The 26888-nt window shown below is 37.3% G+C and overlaps 1 protein-coding gene across 3 annotated transcripts in view; it reads right to left on the bottom strand.

Moving 5' to 3' along the window:
* The window catches only part of LOC149288010 (AT-rich interactive domain-containing protein 1B-like), a 178567-nt gene that overhangs the window by 133567 nt on the left and 18112 nt on the right, over nt 1-26888 (bottom strand). For all 3 annotated transcript variants that reach the window (XM_089492131.1, XM_089492132.1, XM_089492133.1), the window contains exon 2: nt 25901-26092. In XM_089492131.1, the coding sequence (XP_089348257.1) occupies nt 25901-26092 (192 nt within the window). The remainder of the gene's footprint in view (nt 1-25900; nt 26093-26888) is intronic.

Raw genomic sequence — 26888 nt, 5'->3', positions numbered from 1 at the left:
GGGCAGTGTGTAGAACTCTACGCGATTCGCGTAGAGCTCTACATGCTGCCCGGACTAAGCACCGGGGACTCAGAAGCACCGGTAAATTGGGGGGGGGGGGCATAACACAGAAGGAAGAACCAGGTCCCCTGCATCGCTGCGGGGGATCTGGATCTTAGTCTCATAGTCAGACCTATTGGAGGTCTGATTATAAGACGACCCCAATTATAAGACGAGGGGTATTTTTCAGAGCATTTGCTCTGAAAAAAACCTCGTCTTATAATCGGGCAAATACGGTACATTGGTTCAATAATTTACACAACATTTTCCATAGTGCAGGATATGACAAGTTCAAATAGACAGATACAAATAAATACACTGAATAAGCCCTTAGTATCATAGATTAGCACATGCAATTTCACCCACAATCATGCAATCTTAGAAATCAATAAACAATGATAATTTAAAACACATATACATAAACATTTATATACATACCCATAAAAGTAAATTCACGGATACTAGTCTTACTAATACTTCAGCTTAGACTGTTAGCATGCATGTTAGCATGCGAGTGGTGGGTATTTAGAGTAATTCCAATATTACCAGCTATCGCTTGTGAGTTCACATTCACACACACACATATATATATATATATATATATATATATATATATATATATATATCATACACATTTACATATACACACACACAAACGGGGAAAAAACTAGGAAAGAAATCTGTTCCACAAGTACCCACATGAGCTAATCTTGTTCAACATTTTTATAATGGCTTCAGTGATAATAAATGGGGCTTGATTTCTGACACCTATTGTAATTAGTCCAGGTAAATATTTTGCATAGGGAATCTATGCTGTTTGTTACAAATTAGTGTAACAAAGTAAGAAGCAGAATACTTTTACCTGACACTACTTAATAGCATATCTACCAACCTGTGAGTTTGCAGGAAAGCCAATCACGCTGAAGTTGGTTCTACTTTCTACTTTTCCATTAAAACCTAAATTGTATTAAATGAATAGGGAATGTAATTAGTAATGTAATGAAACAGTAGATGTGGACTGAATCCCGAGTTTCAATCAGTCCTAAACTGGTCATTAACTAAGATCCTAAGAGAATTGTCCATAACCTTATTAAAATGATTTTTAAAATGGCCTTTCTAATTCTATCAAAGGTCTTCTGTCTTTGTAGAATTTCTCTACTACTTTTTGTTTCCCTTTCTATCACTAATAAGTCACTTAATACTTCCAATAGCACTTCCATTGCAAGCTTTCTCCGCTCAAGTCTATGAGAATGGTAAATTATATATGAAACAATACCATCTTTTCTCTATTCAAGAAAAAGTGAGAAATTGAATGGCTTTGACCTGAAGTGAAAAAGAGGGCAGGCATGGTAAAAGCATTTTAACGTGGTACGCGTGTGTTTTGTCTTCTCTATGAGAATTGCACAGTCAATGGTTTGCCGCACTCTGTTCATTTCCTTTTCTAGGTCCAGAACTCATTTACCTTTTTGGCTGCAGGTCATTCCATTAAAGCTAATTTGTGTTATGCATTCCAAAACGTTACTTTCAAGGAAAGAAGAAGTCCATATTTGCCATTCGCTTACTGTTAACACAAAAGTGTGTAATTGTAGCTTTCGGGGAAAGAGCTTCCACACTTTACTTACTCCTTAAAGATTTTATACAGGGCAATACATGACTGACATACAGATACTGGTGCAACGGTGTTCCTTTATTTCTTATGCATATCACATTTGTGAAATGAGTGTTTTTATGTTATAAACACGTACATCCAATCTGTCTCTCTCATATACACACACATGGCAACAGAGAGTATCCTTTGCAATATTTCTGTTGTATATGGTATTGCTTTGTCTTCTTTCTTATATTTTGTAAATAAAAATTGCCTATAGGGCTTTATCAGTGCATTTATGAATTATCTACAAGAAGACATTTTGATAAAAATTCAGTTTGGCTGATAATATACATTTTATTTCCTGGTCCTAATATACACCAACAAATCAGTTAATTATCTTACAACAGTATCATTGTGGGCAACACAAGTTTATACTGGTAAGGAACTGAAAGACTACCATACAGTTAAATGTTTTAAAATGTATGTTTTATAAAGGACTAAATGCAAAAAAACATAAAAGAAATAAGCTGCTTAAAGTCAAAAGGATGGACGGGTGGTTGGACACTACTGTACACCCTCTATGGACACAGCTGAATGCCACTCCTTGGCTGGAGAGAAATCACAGCTACTTTGTTAAAGTCGGTTTGATAGAAGGAGATGCCTAGGCCTTTTCTGCAGAGAGCCAGATGCCAAACTGGAAATGCCAAAGGGAGATTTTCAGGCAATCTAAAGCGATAACCTCTACTGAGACAGCAATGTCAGCTTTGTAACCTCATGACTGAACACGAGTGGTGAGCGCAGGATTAAAGGAAGAGTGCTTTGGGAGTTAGAAAACGAGAATGGAAAAGACAAGAAAAGCGAAAGCAGCCGTGATTACCATGTGATTAGCAGGCTGCTCAAATTCACGCCAACTTATAAGTATCCTTTGAAAATGCTACTAACAAGTTACATGAAGGAGAATTATGTGAACAACCAGAAGGCCGTAGAATAAGACAGCAAGTATTTTAATCTGTGTTCACCGATGACCTTGGATATAGTTAGATTTTCATGTAACATAGCAAGCAGGTATTTTGTAGGGTGAGGCGTTCTGTTAAGCTTCAAGCTAAAATATATACTTCCCAAATCATTCACTATCCATATACTGGAAAGAATGCTTTAGAAACTTACAAAAAGTGATAATGGCTGTAGATCAAACAAGATCGCCAACGTAACTCCACAACAGCATGATCTCTGCTTATTTCCTGATTCTTAGATTACAAATGTTTCTCCCCCCCCCCCATTCTAATGTCCAGTCTAACATTATCAGACATCTCTCATGCACAAAAAACTAAGCCATAAAACACCATGTTTTTGGGGTTTTTTTTTACCAGTTTTAAAATTGTGGCTTTCTACAGCAATCAGTTTGTTTGTGGAAAACCACACAAAAAACAAAACACTGTAGGTCTTGATGCAGCCACATGGTGCAGTCTTAAGTTCCTCCAACCCCGAAGTACTAGAACATAAAACTTCAGATAAAAAAACCCCAACTGTGCATAAACCTAGGCTCAACAGTGGTATAATTCTGCCCTGGTTACAGGATTAGAAAGCTTTTAAACTGGAAGAATACACCAGGTTTGGCGTAGATACATGGCGTTTAAAATTATGTGGTCTTTTGGAAGTTTGAAAACATTGTTATGTTACGTTTAATACGTGACCTACTGCAATATGAACAATTACAGCACAGAATGAAGAAAGCAATGCGGTTAAATTTCTCACAAATAAGCTTATATAACAATACAAAGCATCCAAAGACATTGTTTCCTTTTTAAATAACCTGACTTGTCATTTTTAATCTACTTGTATCTACAGTGCATTGTCCATTAATCCATCGAAGGGGTTAAAATATAAAGCCCAGCATGCACATAACAGGGGATGCGTAGTTCTTCTAGACGCCTTTGAATCAGATTTATTGGAGAACTACAGGAAGGACAAAGGGAGAGCAGCTGGCTCTTTAATATGCAATCTAATAACATGAAAACCGTAACAACATTTTTATTCAGATGCTATTATCCCGCGACAAAGCTAGAATGAATCTTATGGAGGAGAAGAGAATTAGAGAGGAGGTTTCTAACAGAGAATTAATTTTGATGGCTGAAAAGGCATATCGTTTTACTACATTCTTAGAAACGGAAGAGTCATGTAAGCAACACAAGAGAAGCAAAATATATACATAAAAAAATTGCATCTCACAATAGTTTCCTTAACTGTATGTGAAGGGTATCACCACTGATAATATTTCCCCACAGGCTGTTCCAATCTAATTTCCTACTGATCACAATGCATCAGAAAAAAAAATATCTTTCCGTCGCCCCCACAGGCACAAATTTAAGGGACGACATGTATTACACAGATAGTAAACAATGTTAAAGAAGAAAAAAAAATAAGTCGCATGAGAATCAGACGGAAAGCTCCAAAATATACGCTAGCAGACATGCCATGTTTTAATATTCTACACATTTTTCTAGCATAGATGTGTATGCTATTTCTATGTTGATCTTATCAAATCCAGTCATTTAATAAGAAGGTTAAAAAAAGGGTAGCAATCTGGAATGAAATTTTTAATTCTACTGCACAATTTAATATTTACCACTACCTCAAAAAATACCAGTGTTTTTACAGGCAATCTTAAGTAATGCGTTATCTCTAAAAAGGTAAAACACATATTATACCGTACATTTACATTGTTACATGTCATACCAACATATCTTTCGTAAGGTGAAAAAACAAGCACAACCTAGAGATAGATAGATATATATTTAAGCACTGCGTAAATTGTTGGCGCTATAGAAACAAAAGATAATAATAATAATTACCGGATTGGCTCGAATGTAGGCCGCACTTCTTCCCCCCACTTTAAGTCTTTAAAGTGGGGGTGCGGCCTATATTCGGGGTCTAGCGGTGCAGGGGACCTGCATCCTACTCCCCGATACGCTTAGACAGCTTCCCCTGCCAGCACTTTCCACGGGGGGGGGGGGGCGGCACGGTAGGTTGTCTAAGCGCATCGTGCGGATGGTCACCGGCTGCGGAGGTTGTTTACCCGCATCGCCGCAGCCGGTGACCGTCCGCACGATGCGTTTTACATCTGCCCCCAAGACTTACCAGAGGAGACTCCCGGGTGTCTTGCGGGGACACCCGGGAGTCTCCTCTGGTAAGTCTTTTTTCTTTAAAAAAGCACCAAACTTTTAGGGTGCGGCCTATATACGGGGGCGGCCTATATCCGAGCCAATACGGTATATATATATATATATCTATATATCTATATATATATATAGATATATATATATGTATATATAGAGAGAGAGAGAGAGAGAGAGAGAGAGAGAGAGAGAGAGAGAGAGAGAGAGAGAGAGAGAGAGATAGATAGATAGATAGATATAGTTAAGGTTAAAACAAAATGGAAACACTGGAAAAAAAATGGAGCAGAATATACAAATGTTTGCACCGAGCTCATAGCTTATTAAGTTTTGAAGATGGCATGCTACAGTCACTGTATGACAATTGTAATAAATTAATCTAGCAGCCTTGATGTATTGTCTGATGGTTGAGGAAAAAAATATATAACAGGAAAATAGATCACAAAATAACATGACAAACTCGTCATCTTTACTACTAGTTCTGTTTGATGGACATCTGCACCCCACGTGGTCTGGTCAAGCGCAACATGTTGGCAACACCTTTGCTTTTTCAGCTGACATCACATGAAAATGCTTTAAGTGCTTGTAAATGTTAATTAGCATTTATAAGGGTACTATAGCCATCATATGCACTGTGCTGCCCACTGCAAATGCATTGGTGGTATTCTAACGTGAGCCTCTAATGCACTTGCACAGAAAATGATTTCAATGGGGGAGCGGCCTTGCTTCAAGCAGTGGCATGAAACATCAGACCGCCAAGGAGATGTTCCACTGCAGCTTCTCCATAAGATAAATACTTTATCTTATACCGTGTTTCCCCGATAGTAAGACACCCCCGATAGTAAGACGTATCGGGAGTTTCAGAGGGGTCAGCTAATATAAGCCGTACCCCGAAAGTAAGACATATGTCTTACTTTCGGGGAAACACGGGGGATTTGCCTACGGCCTACGGCCGCATTAACGCAGGGCATAAGGGGCGCCTGCCCCTTAGGCCCGCCGCACCTGCGACCGGGTCCGCCACTCTAAGGGGCCGGGAAGTCCCCACCAAGGCCGGCCTTACGTGTCTGCGGCCGCACAGGATTTAAATTAAAACATCGGGGTTTTTTTTTTAACTTTATTTAACATCCTCCATGTTAAATAAAGTTAAAAAAAACTTTATTTAACATGGAGGATGTTAAATAAAGTTTTTTTAACTTTATTTAACATGGAGGATGTTAAATAAAGTTGAAAAAAACCCCCGATGTTTTTATTTAAACCCTGTGCGGCCGCAGACCCCTAAGGCCGGCCCCTTAGAGCAGGGCCGACCTTTGGGGTGTGCGACCGCACAGGGCGCCACACTCCAGGGGGTGCCAACCTGCGGCACCCGGCACCCCTCCAGAGACGGACAGTAATGTCCGCCGCTGGAGGAGCAGGCTCGCAAGGGAGCGGTATCGGAGGTCTTTAACAGACCTCCGGCTCCCTTGAGTGATTTTAAGCCGGGTTCAACCCGGCTTAAAATCACTCAAGGGAGCCGGAGGTCTGTTAATGACCTCCGATACCGCTCCCTTGTGATCTGCGCGGCAACAGCTGTTGTGCGCCGGGGTTTCTTGTCAGATCCCGGCGCACAACACTGAAGCCGCGCCCACCGCTGTCCGTGCCCTCTGACCCGGAAGGAGACAAGAACTGGCGAAGAGGAGGAAAAGAAGCTGAAAGAAGAAAGGAAAGGTAGGAAAGCATTAAATTCGAAAATTTTTTCCCAATATAAGACATACCCCGAAAGTAAGACATAGTGGGGCTTTTAGGGATAAAAAGAAAGTAAGACGCTGTCTTACTTTCGGGGAAACACGGTATATACACATTATATATTTAATACTAAGCATAATCCTACCTTTATTCTACCATTTTACAGGAGGTCCAAGCCTAAAGGTGATGTTTCACTTAGCAAAACATTAACTGCACCCCCTTGTATGATATACAAGTAAACCTTAACCTTTTTTTTTTTGTTTCTATGGCAACAGCCCATCAAAGTCTGATGTCCGTTAAGCTTCCCAATAAAGATCATCCCACCAGGGATGGCTTTGAGCATTCAACAGGAATGATGCTTCTTGTTTTGAATTTAGTTACAAGATTTGGAATATAAAAATAAAAAAAAAAAGTCACACTATAAAGCCACTGGATTTTCACTGTATTACTTTTTACAGTAAAACGGGCCATAAATCCCAACTTTCCCAAAAGGGAGTTCGGTTTTTATGTTTTATGCATCTGCTTGGCTCTGCTTTTAGGTGTGATTTGTATTAGCTCCTATTCTTAAAGAACATTAAACACCCTCAACGCCAGTAAAAAAAATACAACATAATGAAGTGAGAAACAGGTAGAAATGAATTGGTTAACCCCTAAGGACGGTCCCCAAACCCATTGAAAACAATGCATTTTGAGCATGTAGGGGCTTTGTCATTAAGGGGTTAAGGAAAAGATATGCTGCTGTTTAGAGAAGTAAAAACAAACAGATGTGTTTTATATAATGTAGTAAAGAAGGGGATGCTGACATAATATGGCAGATCCATTAGATAGACTGAAATGCTACAATATTATCATCTTTTATTCATACAGTGGCAACAATTCACGCAGCGCTTCTTACAATACATATATTGTATAACAAACCTAGAACTGACGGACTAAGACAAACCGATACGTTAGGCAAGGATGGCTGCTTCCTAGATTATAATAGAAAACAATACTGTACTAGAAATTAGGGTATGTGACAAAGGGCTACAGCATATGCAAATCGGGAATTAAAAAGGGTCTCTTGGCCACTAGTCTGTTTTTGAACCTATTTGCTATTGTATGTCACATGAGAGAGAAATAAACCCGATAAAATAGGGATGTTGCTGGCAGCCCTTTGAGGATGGTGATGGCTTACGCTGCATCATTTAGACTTTTAAGGGAAGTGGTGTTTCACTATATAAAAAAAAAAGAGGAAATTGAGGACTATAATTATGTTACATTATTATCCTCACCATGATCATTACAAATCAATTTACAAAATCTGTCGCATAAAGGGTCTGTGGGGAAAAAAGGCTTCTCCAATGATCCATATTTTAATTATGGTAATATATATCAGGAGACCGTAGATGTGTTCATAATGGAAGCAGGAAAGACACCACATTTTTAAACGTGTTACTAAAAACCCCAAAGTGCTATTAATATATATATACTGCACTGCCAAATATTATGTGAAAACACGCCGGTGTTATTTTAGGTGGGTACGGCCACCCCACAGTAATAATGTGTTTTTCATACAAAAGTCATAACATAATACTGTTGTAATGCAGCATGTCTTAAAGATGACATTTCATGGGAAAAAATATATTTTTCTTTGAACATTAAATACAAGACTATATATGTCTTTATCTGTAGACTTTTCCTGGTCAAACACCGCCCTGAGCTGATTCTTCATGGCATGCTAATGAAGTGCATTCCTCCATAGATTCTTCCATAATTAGTCAAATTAACCATCTGAGTAATTAAGACTAAGCCATTCTGTTGTTCATCACAAAGCAGAAAAATCAGCCAGGATGTTTGCGTAATAGAATGGGCTGTGATAACGCATCTAGAACACATACAGTGGCTAATATGATGCTGTCTGAAAACATATTACGCAAAAACTAGAACTGTTGTAAAATAGGAAACATGCTTTTTTCACATTTATATTATGAAACAAATAATAAAAGTTATTCTTTAATGCAAAAGGGTTAAAAGGGAAAGCTTATTGTATAACATATAACAGAAACACTAACAATGTGTTGCTCCTCCCTACTCAAAAGTGCTTAAAAAGGTTTGTTAAAGAAATGCATTTTCTGGGATTGCTTTTTGGAAACCATCTGTGAAGTGCAACTGCTCTTTAAATAATTAGTACAAAATACAAATTATGCAAATGTCTTCACAGTAAGGGTTGTGATGCATACATGCATAATATGGAGAAAATAATCAACATTCCCATATTTATCACACGTAGGGGGAATTAAAACTACAATGTCACAGTATAGAAAAGGGCGCTTTATGTCTCACATTCATTAAAAATATTTCAAACATGTGTGTGTGTTTATACACACATATAAACATGTATCCCATGATAAAAGTGTGACTGAAAAAAAATCGGGTTTTTGCAGCACGCTATGGTAAGTTAAAAAGAATATCACTAATTTTTTTTTTTTACTTTCTCACACATTTATTTTTGTGTATTTGTATATTTTTATTTTTGTCTACCTAATACCATTTTCTGTACATCACCTATTGTTTGTAAAACTAAAACAAAAAAATGAATATCACTCGCAAGTCATGGATGCTTGGTTGAATATTTTTTATTTCTTTTTTTTTTTTTAAAGGGAAAATCCAACCAAAATGTTTAAGCTTTCAAGTTCTAGTTTTTAGATAACACTTTCAGGAAATGCATATTAACCATTTTTGTTTTAGCTCGGTTATCTTAGCCCAATCTACTAGGTAAAGACCCTGACTCCTCATTATTATTAATTATTGTTTCATACAGTGCCATCCTATTCTGTAGTGCTGTAGACAGGACATAACAAGTAGTATGTAATGTAACAACTTGACTTACAGAAACAACAGGTGAGGAAGGCTGTACTCAAACTTGTGATGTTACCTTGTGGTAAACAATAGAACGACTTAGTCTTAGTCATCCTAGACTGACACTTTCATAGAAGTCTATGGAGCAAAGAATTTCATTGTACACGTGGGACTTCATTACAATTGCCATAAAAATAGTATTTGAGCAGGGAAATTCATTCAAAACATCAATGGCAGCCTGCGTATGTTTATTGGAACGAAACAGAAGAAAACAAAGCTTTCTTCAATGCTAAACTACTTTATTGTAGCCATCACTGTATTTAATGCTCAAAAGATTTGTTTTATGGAATCAGGAAGGTATTGTTCCATAAAACGAAGATAAAATAACTCAAGAGCCATGGCCATTGTTGTTTCCGTTGTTCCTGCCTCACTCCAATACACACTGACTGTGTATGAGAAGTATTATTTTCCCATTTTAGATAAAACGGTGTCCCCACAAAACTAGTACCAATAAATCATTAGACATTTTGTTTGTGAACACTTTGTTTAACACGTGTCTCAGAAACCCAGAGCCAAGAAAAAGCACATTAGGTGATTTCCTTGCCTATGTACTGTGATGTGTTATTTGAATAAAATTCTGTACTACAGATGGTGCTTTTTATAATTGCATAAAGTGTGGCATCCGAGAGGACAGCAGAACAAAAGAGAAAGCAAAACATACAAGAGATGAGATCAGAGAAATAAGTTGAGGAAATTGGTCACACTATTACAATGTTTAATCTTTCAAGGTAAGTGCAGCACAACAGCAGCACTAGGTGTGACTCTATAAGAAAAGATAACCTTTAGGGTAAAAGCAAACCATTTACAAACATCTCCCAGACTTTGATCGCTTTTCCTGTACACCTCACACTGATTAAGCAATCATATCTCTTTCCATAGGCTGCACATCTCTTTAAAGTACGAGTTCCTTAATTCCACGTGGGTCCTTGACCACTCCAGGAAGATAAGATGAAAATAACCTTGACACCAATTTGGAATAAATCCAGAAGGGGCATAGGTGAAGTATAGTTAGTGTTTCTTTCACTAACCCAGACAATTCAAAAGAGAAGCAACAGGCATAGTTTGGATTTATCAATACTACTGTAGATATTAGCATGTCTCATTTCAGGCGAAATACAAAGCTTGGTGTGGTGGACTGTCTTTGGTCAAAATGCATGATTAAATTAAAATTTTAATTTAAGTGCTAAATTGTTTCATTTAATAATGATTTCACGCCCCTATTGCCATAACAAAAGAAATACTCATAATCAGCCAATGCATAGCAATGCTTTACTTTGGCACATCTAGGAATAAAGCTTGTAAATCCCAATGGTCTGATGAACAGACACACAGTTTTCATAATTCTAACATCGTGCTCCATGGCTGGCTGAATAACGGGCCTATGCCAAGCTAGAGTTTTCCATTTGAATGACATATGGATCCAGTCAGCCAAAGAGATGTTAGAACATTAAATGCCACAAACAGACCGTAGAAGCATGCAAAGTACCAAATTAGTGATCACGCAACCATGCACACTTCAGGATCTCATTTAAGTCCCCTGAAGCAAAAAAAAATATAACAGCTTTAACTACATATAACTCTATAACGCCAATTCCACAAATGCGGTTGCTATTTTATAGCTTCAGGACTCAAGCCTAGATTGGTAATTGCGTAACCTAATTCAGGATGATGGGAGTTGAGACGAAACAGAATATGGAGAGCTACAGGTTAAACTGTGCGGTAAAATGAGGAACTACATTTTTCCCCTTCACAAGCTTAACGCCAGTTGGAACTTGCTTAGATGCGTTTCCAAATGAAAAGTATAAAAGTACTATTTAGTCCAGAGAAGGGGAAAAACAATAGACAGCAGATGACAAGGTCAACTACAGGTAGTATGTATACTTAGGGGAACAGTGGAAAGCTAAACTAACTTATAAGTGTCCCTTTTAAAAAGCTTGCCATAGTCAGCCACAACGCATAGTTATGTTGCTAGAATTGACTGAAATTAGCTATTTAATAAAAGCTTAGACTCCTTGGTTCTCCCAGACAGTAGATACTCATTGTTCTCCTTCAAATCCATAGGGTGCAAAGTTAAACTAGTTGTAATTTTGCCGTCAATTTATAATCAGAAGGTTTCAACAAAACATGAACTCCATATTGGTGTACTTGTGTCACTCATATTTATTAAGAGCCAAAATCGTTACACAAATGTTTGGGGGTCTTATAACCCTTTAACAACATATTTAAACCAGTAGACAAGAGATGGTATACGTGCCCTGTTGGTTCAGGTAATGTTCAACACTTAAATGCATATTGTTCCTCTTTTCATAAAAAAATGTATTTAAAAAACTGGCTCCCAATTATGTTTGTCAGGCTACAAGCATTTCCCAAGTTCCGTAACAGGGTGCTTGAGTCAAAACGGGCAGATCGCTAGATAAGAATAGCAGACTACAGTATTTGGATGCCTGCCACAGTTAAACAGAGCTTCCTTCAAAAAAATAATTACTACCCAAAATGTTTTTATGACAAATAAGTCTCGTCGATAGGAAATTCAGAGGAAAAAATAAGCACTGTAGCACAAGTTAATAATGTTTATCTCATTAATTAATGCTATTTTTGGCACACAGTGCTAAAATTATGTGTAGACTGGGCTGACTCATTCCATCAGCGAAGGGGTACGAGAGGACATTTGGAGCACATCAAAGCGCTTTCTCATTGAAAAAAAATATATTGGGCTGTATTCAAAAACTGATGTCATAAATTAGAATGCTTACTAAAATGGGTGACTAGCAACGTAATAAAAATATATAAATAAAAATACAGTTATAATGGGCTACATGCAGTTTTCACCATATTATAATTAGGTTTGCAATCAGACTGGGATATCTTGCATATATTCATATATAACACATTGGTGAGGAATGTTTGCATTGCTGACAGCCTCCATTCAATTAAATAAACTGTGCTTCATTCAAACATTGCTTGTTAAGTTTACCAAGAGCAATTACTGCTCGCTTCCTAGGAGGCAGCACCACTGAGTGCATGCGCAGGAATTGGGAGTATACAACTCCACTCCCCCAAATGCTTTATCCACTAAGGGCAGAATCCAATCCCACCAACACCAGTCAGATAATACACTTGTCAGATAATAATGAATAATAGTGAATAAACAATTATTTGATATGTAATACCTTGATGGAAGCTCTGAACGTCAAATACTATTGTTAGAAAGCATAGTACTTGCATGTTGAATATATGGCTTTATTTGAAATATTAAGAATAAAATAAAGAGATTTATCACAAGAACAACGTGTTTGCTATTGAGTAGCGGACAATATATCAGTTCTAAGAGTATGCCAGTCACTTCATACCAAAGAGATAAATACCGTATTGGCTCGGATATAGGCCGCACCCTAAAAGTTTGGTGCTTTTTTAAAGAAAAAGTTTTTTTCTTTAAAAAAGTACCAAAAAAACATGCTGCCACTCTGCCCCCCCCCCGAGATATGCTGTCACTGTCCTCCCTCCCCGAGATATGCTACCACTGTCCCCCCCCCCCGAGATATGCTGCCACTGTCCTCCTCTGCCCCCCGAGATATGCTGCCACTGTCCTCCTCTGCCCCCCGACTTACCGGAGCTGACTCCCGGGTGTCTTGCGAGGCCGGCGGGGGACATCTACGCAATACACGTATACAACTTCCGGTGCCGGGAGTCTGCTCCGGTAAGTCAGGCGGGGGGCCAGAAGTAAAACGCATCGTGCGGTTAGACAACCGCACGATGCGCTTAGACAACCTCCCGTGCCGGCACCCCCCCCCCCCCCGTGGGAAGTGCTGGCAGGGGAGGCTGTCTGAGCGTATCGGGGAGTAGGATGCAGGTCCCCTGCACCGCTGCGGGGGATCTGTATCCTAACCCCGCTGCCTGCCCGGCGCCCGGGACTGCATGTCCCAGGCGTCGGGCGCTAGACCCCGAATATAGGCCGCACCCCCACTTTAAAGACTTAAAGTGGGGGGAAAAAGTGCGGCCTATATCCGAGCCAATACGGTAAATCATATGTTGCAGTTGAGCAGAATGCTAAGAGACTTTGATACGGCTGGTTAAGAGTTAAGATTACTTTTTAGAACAGTCTGGCCACTTCTGTAATTGTATTGATTACAACGAATAACCAAAGCAGCCAGAATCCAGTGCATGTCCAAATTAAGCAGATTATGCTTTATTCACAATGGTGTATTGCATGTAAGGTCACAACATTTCCCAAAACATAATTTAGGACTTTTACAAAAAAAATAATAATAATAAAAAAAGTATCATTTTATTCTATTAAATAGTAAGCATTTTTCTAAAATAAAATAAAAGAAACCTAAAACAATGACTTTATATATAAATGTTATATGATATTGCGATCTGGCACAACACAAATTTCTGCATGAACACTTAACAGAAAATACGGCTGTAGATAGACCTTCCCATTTTATTTTTAGAAAATTGGTTATTTTATGTAATTATAAAAATCACTGCAAAGTAATAATATAGAAGATATTCAATTATATAAATATCAGCCTCAGGCAGTATTCACTATATCTCTTTTCTCCTTAAGGCTGAAAAGTTCAGCCACTTTTCTAGCCTGAAAATTCACTTATGTCAATACGGACAATATCCTGCTATAAACGCACTAAAGGTTGAAATTCTAGTCACAGGCCTACAGATAAGGACACAAGATATGTCACTTTGTCATATGTTACGTACTGTTACATGAGCTCTATCATTCGCACATGGCTGCTTTCTGTACATCTCCTTGAGCCAGTAGGAATGTTTGATTTTATTATCCAGGCCTCAAAAGCATCTCAATACTAAAAATAATCATTAAAACCACTTGTTTCCAGAGAGGAATCCGCAGGATTTATGCCATGCTGATGGTCCTTGAGGACTAGAGTTGTGCAGCCTACAAGATGTCTCCAAGATGACGGGTGCACTTTAAGTAGATGTACAACGCTCCTATTTCCCAAAGGGTTAGGGAGAGAGTAATTTGTCAAAAATGTAAAAACCCTCCAACAACCACACTTAGAGACCTATGTTTTTCTCTAGAGATGTTTTCAAAAGGACACCAATCAATGAAGGCCAATTCACAAAAGAGCTACAATGATGTATGTTGTAAAGCATAAACTTAGAAAACCACGATTAAGATATGTATCGCCAGGAGAATAGATGGAGAAGAGGGACAAAAAAATTAAATATAAACATAATTCCATATCTAGTAGATGGTCTGAAAACCACTTGTGCATGGATATTTAAAACCACACTTACATGGGCATGAAATGCATACCGTACAGCAAAATCAGGTTAAGAGCGACCTTAAGACATGGTAAATCGTTTCATGCAAGTTTCTCCTGCAACATGGGCCATGCTGGCACAATGTATATCTAGATGACTTCGCTAAGGTTGAAGGAACACTCCAGCCATCTTATGCACTTCCTAACATATTGATAGAAATAAAGGGTGCCTTTAAAATGTGATATTACATTTAATGCATAAATATATGTTTTTAGGAAGATATGGGTGTCTGCAAGGTAAACTATCTGGTTTTACAATGTGAATCCATTTACATATTAATGCACGACAAAGGGTTTAGACTCAAAGGCTCCAATAGAGATGGCATACTCTCCAGGGGGTCAGACAGCTGAAGCAGAAGATGCTGTATTTTCACAAACGTGTGTATTTTCACATAGACCATCCATCTCCTACATAACTGGGACAAACAGGAACTCTCTGGAAAGAGGGGTTGGGTGAACCACTTTCTGGGAGGTACAAGGGATTCTGGGATAAACAGTTAGGGGCTGCAATACCCAGTCTAAGAAAAGAGAGCGCAGTGAACAGAAGTGTTCTAAGTAGGAGACTCAGATGAAGCTGCACAAGATGGCGTCCAAGAGACGCTTGTGAGCCGAGAGAGGTTTCCCAAGAACGAACACGAAATTGAAAACTACATGATCAATTTAATGCTTAAGTATCCCATTTGTTGTGTTTTGTTATCAAATGTTTTGTGTATGTTATGTTTTATAACCTGTAGCAGTGACCCAATTCCATTATGTTTTTCTATACACTTGTATTTGTGCTTTATTCGTCACACATTCCCTAAAAGCATTACCTAGTAAGAGGGTCATAATTTCTTACAATACTGTATGATTGTTGCAGGGTCCCTTTAAATGTTCTTAGTACCCCTCTTGTATATGGGGGTATCCTGCAGAATCCCTTTATGCTTTTTGCCTCTTTCCTCTTCCCCTCTAGATGCAAGTGATATACTTACCACCATACCTGGGAAGGCTCCGGATAGCCGGAGCCCAGAAGTTCCTAGGTATGCTTACCACTAGTCAGCACCAGCGCTCATTTCAATGACAGTTGTTTTCTGCCACTGTTTGGCATGAAGGAAGAGGGCAGCTGCAGCGACAGAGCTGCATCTTCTGTGTCAGGTTAGTGCATTCATTTTCCTTTTGAAGATTGCATATTAAACAATTCATAGAGTACTTTAATATGCATTTTCTTCTTCACAGAGGTGTCAAGTACAGTAAACTGTTCCTTCAAGAAACCATGACATTTCACTAACCTGGCTTCTCTAGCATAAGAAACATGTCTACCAAAATACAGTAATGTTGGTATCAAGGCATTTTTCACTGCCACCAACCAAGTCTAGCTATGTTTTATTATACGATAAAGCACATAAACTCGCACCCTTCAAAACATTGCATTTATTAGCATATTTTATTACGAATACCGTTTAATGCAGGGTGAACACCAATTTTAACCGTGTGGAAATTATCTAGAAATTTTCAAAGAGGTTGTTAATATACTATATAATTTAAGATTAACATAATGCATGAGCAATAACAATCACTAAACTTGGTTCCATGCAAGGGAGAAAAATTGTGTGTCAAAAGACACAGAACTCTACATAACGTAGACAAGCGCATAATGACGTCCTTAACAAGTGCAAGCCTCATTACATCTGTAATCCCAAGTATTCAAAGTAAAGGATGCTTTACTTCCACCTAGGGGAGAGACAACTAAATGTCTCTGTACATACAAAAAGTCCATTAAAAAAAAAAAAAGTCTGCAAATGTGAGGTCACTGCCACATTCTTGTGAAATATTTGAAACAAAGGTATCTTGTGTCAGTTGCTAGATTTGTTTGACTGTTGGTGTATAAAGAGAGGCTACTAGCCAAAATTCCTTAATGAGAAACCCGAAGGAAGACTAACTAGTGGCATCTGAAAGCTCATGCCAAACAGACTGCATGATGTAGAGTTTATTGCATAAACCTGCTTCTATTTCAATGAAAGCTTCATGAGGTCCTTGCAAACTGTGTTATATGCATGGTCTTGCAAAAAATATTCAGACCTTCACCAATAGTTCTGTATTACAGAACTACAAATCGAATTGTATTCAAAAAATGTTGAAACTCAAAATTAAATTATGAACTTCAGTTATATAGGAGAATCAGTAAGGGGGTCTGAACACATTTGTACCACCATAGCAGACAGAAGAAATATCAAAGTTTGTGCTTTGCGTTAAAGGGACACTTTAGCTTCCCAGGTGACCCCCTACACAAACAGTGCATATCAAACTACTTTGTATGTACTAGTTTGTAGTTTAGCTACCCCCCCACCCAATGGGTAACCCACATACATTATGTAAGACAATATTCTATTTATTTTTCCTCTCTCTTCAAATGTATGTACAAATATAACATTCAGATAAGGTTGGCAGGCTTGTGCAGGCAAAAGTTAGACATAAGCGAGTAGACTGAATTCTTGGTAGTTTTCTACAAGTTATTGGATCACTTAGAGCCTGACAAGCTCAGCAGTTTTAAGTTTACATGAATAAATAATAATTTTGGAACTACAATAAATGCAGCTTCATTTCGGTTCAAGATGTGCCACGTAAACTTAAGTTAAGGCTGTGATGCTGTTCCAGAAGATACAGATCCTTATGTGTCGGGATGTTACAAAGAGTCTGGTGAACACAGCCCAAAAATTGTCTTTTCAGACTTCATCTATGCACACTGAACATATCTGTCCAAACATCTGCATAGTCTTTGCTTTGTTGGTCATCATATGATGCACACAATGTTTAGGTTTATAATCTATACATATAAAACACAAAAATATTTGCTAAAGTAGTAGAGTTTTTTGAAATTCTCTTTTTCAAACCTTAGTTTTCTGAACTAAATCCAACCCTTCAATTACTCGTATTGGAGTTGTCTTAATTTAAGAGTTTGAAACAGCTGGATGGTAATGTACAACATATTTTGTGAATAAACCTCATCTTCCATAGACTGCGGTTGAGTCACCAACTTAAACTTGATCGTATATGTGGCCGAAGTGGGGAACTGAGCTTCAAAAGTAAATTCACCATGGGTCTATAAAACAGCATTGAAAACACCCTGTTTGCGTTAAAGGGTTATCATCAACACATTCATCTATGCACAACGTAAAAAATATATTAAGGGACAAGTGTAAAACTAAGTGAAATTATTAGATGTGACAGCTTCCTACCTCAGCTATTCTTTGCCCTATATAAACGCCAGGAAACAGATGGTGCTTTTCATGCATACTTAGGCCAGTCTTGGAAGGACAACTAGCTGATTAATACAGAACCAAACACAAGCATGAACAGAACAAATCCCCATCGTGTATAGTTGTTATATCTAATCTGGATTTTAGTCTTGGCCAAGAATTTAATAAACCAATAGTGAGCTCCGAATGCCGCAGAACTCATCGTAGAATTGCTCTTCAGTTGCCTCTTCCAGCTGATAAAACATGCATAAGACGACACTCCTTGAAATGCTAATCACTTCAAAAATTCCTCAACTCCACCCTCTTCATGGAATGTCATTTAGCACAAATTAATCTTCATACATTATACTCACTACTAGGGTGTGTGTGTGAAGTAAGCTGTCCAGTTTGGCTTTGTCAACAATTATTAATGCACAGAAACCACAAACTGGAGGATCCAGCCTTAAAATCACAATTTAATATCAAAAAATCTTAACCAAGAATGTAGTGTTGGTTCTAGGTTTTAGAGAGGTCCAGCTCAACAACACAAGCGATACCTTTTTTGACATACACTGATCAGCCATAACATTATGACCACCTGCCCAATATCGTGCAGGTCCCTTTTTGCCGCTAAAACAGCCCTGACCCGTTGAGGCATGGATTCTATTAGACCTCTGAAGGTATGCTGTGGTATCCGGCACCAAGACATTAGCAGCAGATCCTTTAAGTCCTGTAAGCTGCAAGGATGCATCCTGGTGCCATGTGTTCTCCACGTAAGCGCCACCCACCCGGCCCATCCACGTGACATAAAAGAAAACGTGATTCATCAGACCATCAGGCCACCTTTTCCATTGGTCTGTGGTCTAGTGAGCATGGACACCCTGACCGGTGTGTTGCTACGCAGCCCCATACGCAACAGTGATGCACTGTGTGTTATAACACCTTTCTATGAGAGCCAGCACTGACTTTTTTAGCAATTTGAGCTACAGTAGTTTGGTAGTTGGATTTGACCACACGGGCCAGCCTTCGCACCTCATGTGCATCAATGAGCTTTGGCCGTCCATGACCCTGTTGCCGGTTCACCACTTATCCTTCCTTGGACCACTTTTGATAGGTACTATCTCTGCAGACTGGAAACACCCCAAAAGAGCTGCAGTTTTGGACATGCTCTCACCCAGTCGTCTAGCCATCACAATTTGGCCCTTATTAAAGTTGCTCAGATCCTTACACTTGCCCATTTATCCTGCTTCTAATATATAAAAATGTTCAATTGCTCCCTAATATATCCCACCCACTGAAAGGAGCCATGATAAGACGATTATGAATGTTATTCAATAACAAGATTATTCACGTCACCCGTCAGTGGTCATAATGTTATGGCTGATCGGTATCAGTATGTCACACACAGAGATCTCTCACCTAACATAATCTGACTGCAGGCTCTACATCGCTGCTTAAAGCAGAGCCTACATCTTCCCTACTTTTAATAAGTACATTTGAATTAAAACTACCTGTAAACTGTACAATTGGTTTTTCAGTGTAATTTTTTTAAGGGATATTTAGCTGTAAATAAAAGGATTATATTAGTCAAGTGGCAAAACTAGCATATCAAACCGTACCTCAACAGGAAAGAAATACACTGCATAGAGCCATCTGGCACATATATATTGCCTCTATATAGAGACAGCTATTGAATACACTAATTGGCTGTGTATAGAGCTGGTCTATGAGTCCAGCAGGTGACTCTATGGAGTTCTGTAAAGCACTCTAAAAGTCTGATTTAGCAAATTTTCAACATAAAGCATTGAGGGCCACAAATGGACCAGGTATCCAATTGTTAACATAAAACTTTTTTTTTTGGACTATGCTGAAGCTATGATAACCCAATCAGGTCTCAAGGGTTGCAAACAGGCCATGGAGTAGAAAACCACTGCGCTGCCACTTCCACATGATCATATGGAACATTGTAAAGAGCACCACTCAGTGCCTGGACAAAACAGTTATGATCAAAACAGTAGCAGCAATTCTACAAAAGGATACAACATTGACAAAAGCATAAGAAGACTGGGCTGTCATACTAAAGTATGCTTACCATAGTGGCCCAAGGCTTGCATATGCATTGCCATTAAGCATTTTAAGGAACCACCTGAAGCCAGAGCCTTCCACTAGCATGAATATCATAATCCATTAAAAGCATAAATTTGCACCAGATTTAAAGGGAAAGGTGAGTTAATGTGTAGAACATACAGCACTTTAGAAGGTAAAAAAGATGGGCAATTACAGCACAAATCCTTTAGTTAAAACAGTGAGCTATGGTGGACAGGCATTACATACAATATACAAATATGGAACTGCAAAATGACTTACCGCTAGAGCGATGTTTTTTTTTTCTTTTAAGGCAAAAAAAAAAAAAACACCCACAAAAACGCATGTTGTGTAAGCTAATAAGATAAAGCAATAGCTAGTCTCAAAAAGGAAACAATCCTACTATTAAAATGCCTTCAACTAACCATGGCCTCAAGGCAAGGGACGTGATGGAACAGACGACAAAATATTGTATTCTCTGCTGCCATTCTATAAGTATAAAGCACTACTCGCCAGTCTTTAAATAATAATACATACATTGGCAGAAATAATCTCAGTCAGCATCAGCATTTTTTAAAATTGCATAATGGTAGTAAACAGTAGTTAAGAGCTACTTTTGCTCAGACTGTATAAAAAGAATACAAATTCAAACATCCATTTATTATGAATTCTAACATTTTTAATATGTAACGGTAAAGCACACTAACAAAACAATAACAAGAAAAATAATAAGAAAAACAAAACAAAATAAAAACAGTACAGGCAGTTTACCTTCTGCACGTGTGCAACTTAGTAGTGTAGTTTGCATGTAACATGAAACAACGTAACAAGATTGAATCGTCATGTTATAATATTGTACTGAAAAGTCGTTTTCTACACGGGCACCATATGAATTGCAAAATCTAGTTTTAAATCAATAGATGCTGGAGCTACCAATTTTGTTTAGAAGATTAAATGAAAAAGTGTACATTTAATTTACTTTAAAAAATTATACCTAGAATAAACAGAATTCAGAAGGGCGGAATGGCTCTTATCTGCCATTACTCTGCTAATTTTTCCCAACTTAAAGACTCCGACCTTCATCAGTCCTTGGTCTCATCTTAGATTCAGAAAAAAATGCAAAGTCACATAAAACAAAAAAAAGTCAAATTGTGTATACACTCAGACTTTACCGAATGTGACAGCATGTAGAAGGTGGTTACATTTTGTGTGTATACCTATACACAACCTAAATGTAAGTGACTTATTTCAATCTATTAAAATTTTATGCATTTATGTTGTGGACTATAAGTCATCAATTAATAATTAGGGGCTTTTTTTTTTATGATACAAGACTTCTTTACTGCTTGCGTGGAAGAATAAAACAGGAAGGTTTGTTTTGTTGAATTTAATTTAAATCCGTTTTTAAGTGTTCTGTTTCGTGAGTGATGTAACATTTACATTAGAAAAACGAATTCCGAATTTGCACTGCGAAAATATTTACTTCCCTAAATTCTTATAGAAAAATAAGAGCAGAACAAGAGAAGATTTATCTGTACATAATATCAGGGATGAAAAGTTGACCCACTGAACACAGAGGGGTGTATTCACTAAAGGAGGAGTTGTGGATCTAACTCCTTGACTTCCCTATGCATTATGGAGGGCTAAACCCAGTGAGATTCTTTTTGCAGGAAGAGCTTGGCTGAACTTGCATAATGTATAATTAAACAGGTGAGATTTCTTCAAAGTCTTCCCATGTATTCAATGATGCATAATGCAGGGGCATCTCTTCCCTTCTTGCTTGAGAAACTTGCCAGGATTTGCCCTTCATAATGAATAATGAAGAGAGGGAGTTGAAACCACAGCTCCCCTGCAAAGTCTCTTTCCACCTTTTCCGGTAGTGAACAGACCTCAGAGACGGGTGAATTGAGCAAAAAAAACAAAAACAAAAATCAAGTGTTGCTGCTGTCTTTACAGTGTATTATTTCAGTCTGAATTTTTGCCCATAAAAAGCTAGTTTTTTAAAAAAAGTTTCGAAAAAGTATTTAATGGGCACTTTATCTCACAACCTTTAACTATAGCTTTTAAAACACCCTACCCATAGAAACCATAGAGCAGGCTAATGAAATATTCCGTGAGGTAACACTTAGAAATAATGAAAGCCAGCCGTAACGGCAACAATAATAATAAAAACAACAACTGCAATAATACATAGGATAAAGTACTCCCTGTGGGGTATAACTAGACTGTTAAGGTACTGTATCAAATGGCTCTGTGGGCAAATAAACAATTGCATTGAAGGTCGGGAGATTAAATTCTAGACTTTTTTTTTTTAATATAAAAACAAAAAGCAACTTGACTGCTCACCTAGGGGAACAGACTCCTAAATTAGCAGTTAGAGAAGGAAAATTATCTATGGGGGGGGGATATATTTATAATTTTTTTTCTTAATTTGAAGGTCTGGTTTTTTTCAGCTGATGTACTAGTTAATACATTTGTATGAGTATCTATAAGCCTACATGTCATATGTCTAATGTATATGCCTTCGTATAAGGGAAAGTTTCTTTTAAATTATATACACACACACATATATATATATATATATATATATATATGTATATATATATATATGTATATATATATATATATATATATATGTATATATATATATATATATATATGTATATATATATATATATATATATATATGTATATATATATATATATGTATATATATATATATATATATATATATATATATATATATATATATATATATATATATATATATATATTATATATATTATATATAGGTTGGAATTTTTTTTGTTTTTTTTTTATAACACTATACACTGCTAACATACTCTCTTCAACTTATCAGGAACCTGTTACCTAAAAGCAACCAAAACATAAAAATAAGAGTCATTATGTTATACCATTTTTTCGATCTTTTTATGGTTTTCAATACACTTTTCTGTGCTGCCATGTAGTTCTTTGCACGACACGCTATAAAGATCCTTAATAATTACCAGCATGCGCACGAACGCTTCTTCCTGATTGGTTGCTAATCTTTGTTACTTATAACAGCTCTTAACATATAGCGTAAAAAGCACATTTGAATCGCTTAGACCTTTATGAAGGGACTATGTAAATATGATCTCCTAATACAGCCGCCTGTGGCCTGCAGGAAAAGCTTTTTGGCTCAAATCCTGCATAACATTACTATATTCTGGAGGGAGGATATTTTGGACTTAGTGGGTGATTTTCTAACTTGCAGATTTTGGATTTTTTCCAAAAAAAAAGTAATTTACTGTTGCTTTGGCAGGTTTAGGGGGAAGAGTAGTTTATATGGTTAAGTCTTAAGCTTCAAAATGTATTTATACAGGATGAATGGACTTTCTTTTCCTGTGCTCAAATCTTTTGACTATGCCACAAGGCACGACTGAGTCTACCATCACGTCTTGATAGGTTCCGATTAGATGACCAGATATTTTTCAAGTAATGAAATGTCACTCATCTTAGGAGTTACTTCCATGGCATCAAGATCGAAGACAAAAAAAAAACAAAAAAAAACAACACAAAAAAAAAACAACACAACTATGCCATCAATGAAAGTCTGTGACAATATATTAAATGGTGCTCTTCCACCAACTATACAGAACTGCTGGTGGCAATTTTTTTTTTAATTATTTCATTTTTAATCTGGGAAGGGTTTCGACATTGAACACAATTTGTCCCAGGAACATGTAATTGTCATGTGACACAAAAGCAATCACCAACAAATTACTTGCAGAGAAACTGAAAATGCACCTTAGAAGTTTGTTCTGCTTTTACGTGATTAAACCTTAAGAGCAATACTGGTGTGCTGAATTAGAGTTATGTCGGAGGACAGCACCGTTAAATAAACAAGTTAAAGTAAAAATGCAGAATATAAAGCATAGGAGGGGATAATTTCAAAATGCTATAAAATACTAAAAATTAAATGAAATATTTATGTCAACACAAATTAAGATATTATTCTTATATACATCAGAAGCACTTGCACAACTGCATTAAATTATGTGAAAGTGGTAGGTTATGTTTTAGTTAATGTATCAGCTTTGTCATCCTGGAAATTTAGCTTTAACAACAACAAAAAAACATATTCTGTGTTGCATCGAGATACTTGTGTGGTTATTGACCCTCTCTGTGACATTGGTAAAAATACAATAGATAGGGATTAAATTGGGTAGTGTATTTGTTTTGTATCAATAAATTACAAAATTGGGAAGAGGCCTACAAAATAAACTGGAAGAAACAAAGCAAGGCCACTCAAATTGATGACAGGGAAGATATCAAAATTAGCAAAGTAGGCCATGGAGAAAGGCCAAGGTAAAATCATGTCTAGGTAGCCACGTCCATTCAAAAATAATTCACTATGATAATTATCCATTTATTTGTTCCCTGTAGAGTATTAGTAATCATAACTGTAGCATGGCTTAGCCAATTACATTAGCACTGTGAAAAGAAGGATAAGGGCCAGCAGCCAATCGCTGTGCCAGGTCACTGCCTGTTTACGGATAATTTTCAATTATATTGCAATTAGCAAATGGAGGAAAAAAATCTCTACTCTCTCATCTACTAAATATTTAGTAATTCCATACGAAAATTAGCACAACTGTTCTGGCATTTGAATAAAACAATAAATGATGGTCAGTGCATGATGCCCAGTTTAGGGAGCCACAGATCAGATTAAAATTAAGAAAAAATATTAAAAGAAAAGCTTACAAAAAAAAAAAAAAAAAAAAAAGAAGATTGAATCAGCCACATGCCCACTGACCAGGTCCTAACTATCCAAACCATGGCCTACTATGGTAAATATCTGGCTTTAAGCAGATGATCAACAAGCAGTTTGTGGGTTTCTATGAAACTTTTTTTGCGCCAATGTTGAATTTCTTTTAGCACATCAGGTGCAAAATGTCATCACATTTTGTTCATATAGCACCAGCAGAATCTGTCATGCTTTCAGAAATAGGGAAAATACAAATTAACAAGAATATTAAAAGTGAAAATACTGACACAAAAGCAGAAAGAAGGCTCTTGCAAGCCTGCAATTTATAAACAAAAGACATATCCGTCATAAGATACAAATGCACTTTTTTCCAACTCTTCTGCTTTTATTTAAATAAAATAACTAAATTTCATCTTCCTGACTCACATACAAACTCAATTTTAAAAGGAGATTAAAAACTAAACTGATTTTTATTGCAGACTTAGAGTTCCTAAAAAGTTCCTAAAGGCCAAAGACCAAGGAACAAGGAACAAGACCACGTGCAGCAATTCATTTTAGCATCACATGGGAGGGTTAGACAACTATCATTAGACTTACGAAGCTACTAAACTTCTTTGCGTTAACCTTTGTCCATAGACTTACGAAGCTACTAAACTTCTTTGCGTTAACCTTTGTCCATTATTAAAACAACTGAAAACCGCTTCTGTCTTTTTTCTGGTCTTTTTTCACTCTAATGACTTTTCCCATTTTTATACATAAGCACTGTGTCATTTGGGGTAGGAATGTTTCTCAATTCTTCTAAACTACAGAAGAGAGAAAGAATCTTTTGATAACACTAGGGCATGTTCGCACAAATTTCACACTTTATAGAGAACTGAATGCACTGAATTAGTAAATGAAAAGCCTACAGGTCATTTTTTCATATCACATATAAACTGCTATAGTAAAATAACACATCAAAGAAGATATTTGTGAAAAGCTGCTGTTGGCTATGCCTTCTGCAGGTAAACAGAAAAGAAAATGGTTTCTGTTGTATTATTAGTTATTACTGTCCTATGGATGTTGAACAATTAAGGAAGGGGGGGTGAACTAGCACAGAGTTGAACGGATGGGCCACAAACCTGTTGCTGTGGATATTGGATTCCTGCCATAGCACCTTGAGTACGTCCCTGTATTCCTACAGGATATCTTTGTGGTCCAGGAGGTCCATAGGTCTGGCCAGGGTATGGACTGCTATGTGTCTGGGTGTAAGGGCTACTGCCCATTCCATAAAGCTGAGGTCTCCTCATTGCCATTGGATCCATTGGGCTACCCTGCAGAACAAAAAATAAAAAAATAAACACACAGCAGAAAAGTTAGAAACCTCATATCTGTATTGAAAAAAGGCACAATGTATGAACATTTTATTAACATTCTGAGTCACCGTGTGCTATTAACCAACATAAATTCACATAATTCAGTAGTTACCCAGGAGAAAATGACTGTGGCACTTGAGATCGACATATTAGGCCGCACAATATTATGTAGCAAAGCAAAATTATTTTGGTGACAACACTTTGAAAATGGATGGATGTGCCCTAATCTCGAGGGCATACCTAATTTTACGTTGTAGCATGCAGAGTGTATTTTCTAAGGCCAGCGTTAGGAAGATAAGACTTGGGGACACTTAAGGCAATCCAGCATAAACACTAAGCAAAATCCTACATAGCCCATGCTATTAAGGGGTCTATTGGCAAAGGGGAAGGTTGTGGTTTCAACTCCTTGACTACTTATTATGAACGCCCAAAAAAACTTGAAAGCTGATTTAAGTTTAGAGCCCAACACGCTAATTATCCATTATACAAGTTTAATCAGTGCTTTTTTGCAGGAGAAAACAACCAAGAAAACTCATCTATATATCTGCCGTGACTAAATATAACAAAGAATGTCACTCTGAAAAAGTACCATAGGCTCTTCACTCTGTCAAGATGACAATTCCAACTCTATACTCATATTCCACTACCTGTTCACAAAATATTGTGTTATGTTTCCTCTAAATAAGAATTTCCAGTCCTCAATTATCGGGAACAAGTATAAACACATCAAAATTCCAGTTTTATGATAAGAATG

This window comes from Sceloporus occidentalis, unplaced genomic scaffold (genome assembly GCF_023333645.1).
Source record: "Sceloporus occidentalis isolate IW3139 unplaced genomic scaffold, rSceOcc1.0.p SCAF_54, whole genome shotgun sequence".
Lineage (NCBI taxonomy): Eukaryota > Metazoa > Chordata > Lepidosauria > Squamata > Phrynosomatidae > Sceloporus > Sceloporus occidentalis.
This window is presented reverse-complemented; position numbering and strand designations above follow the sequence as displayed.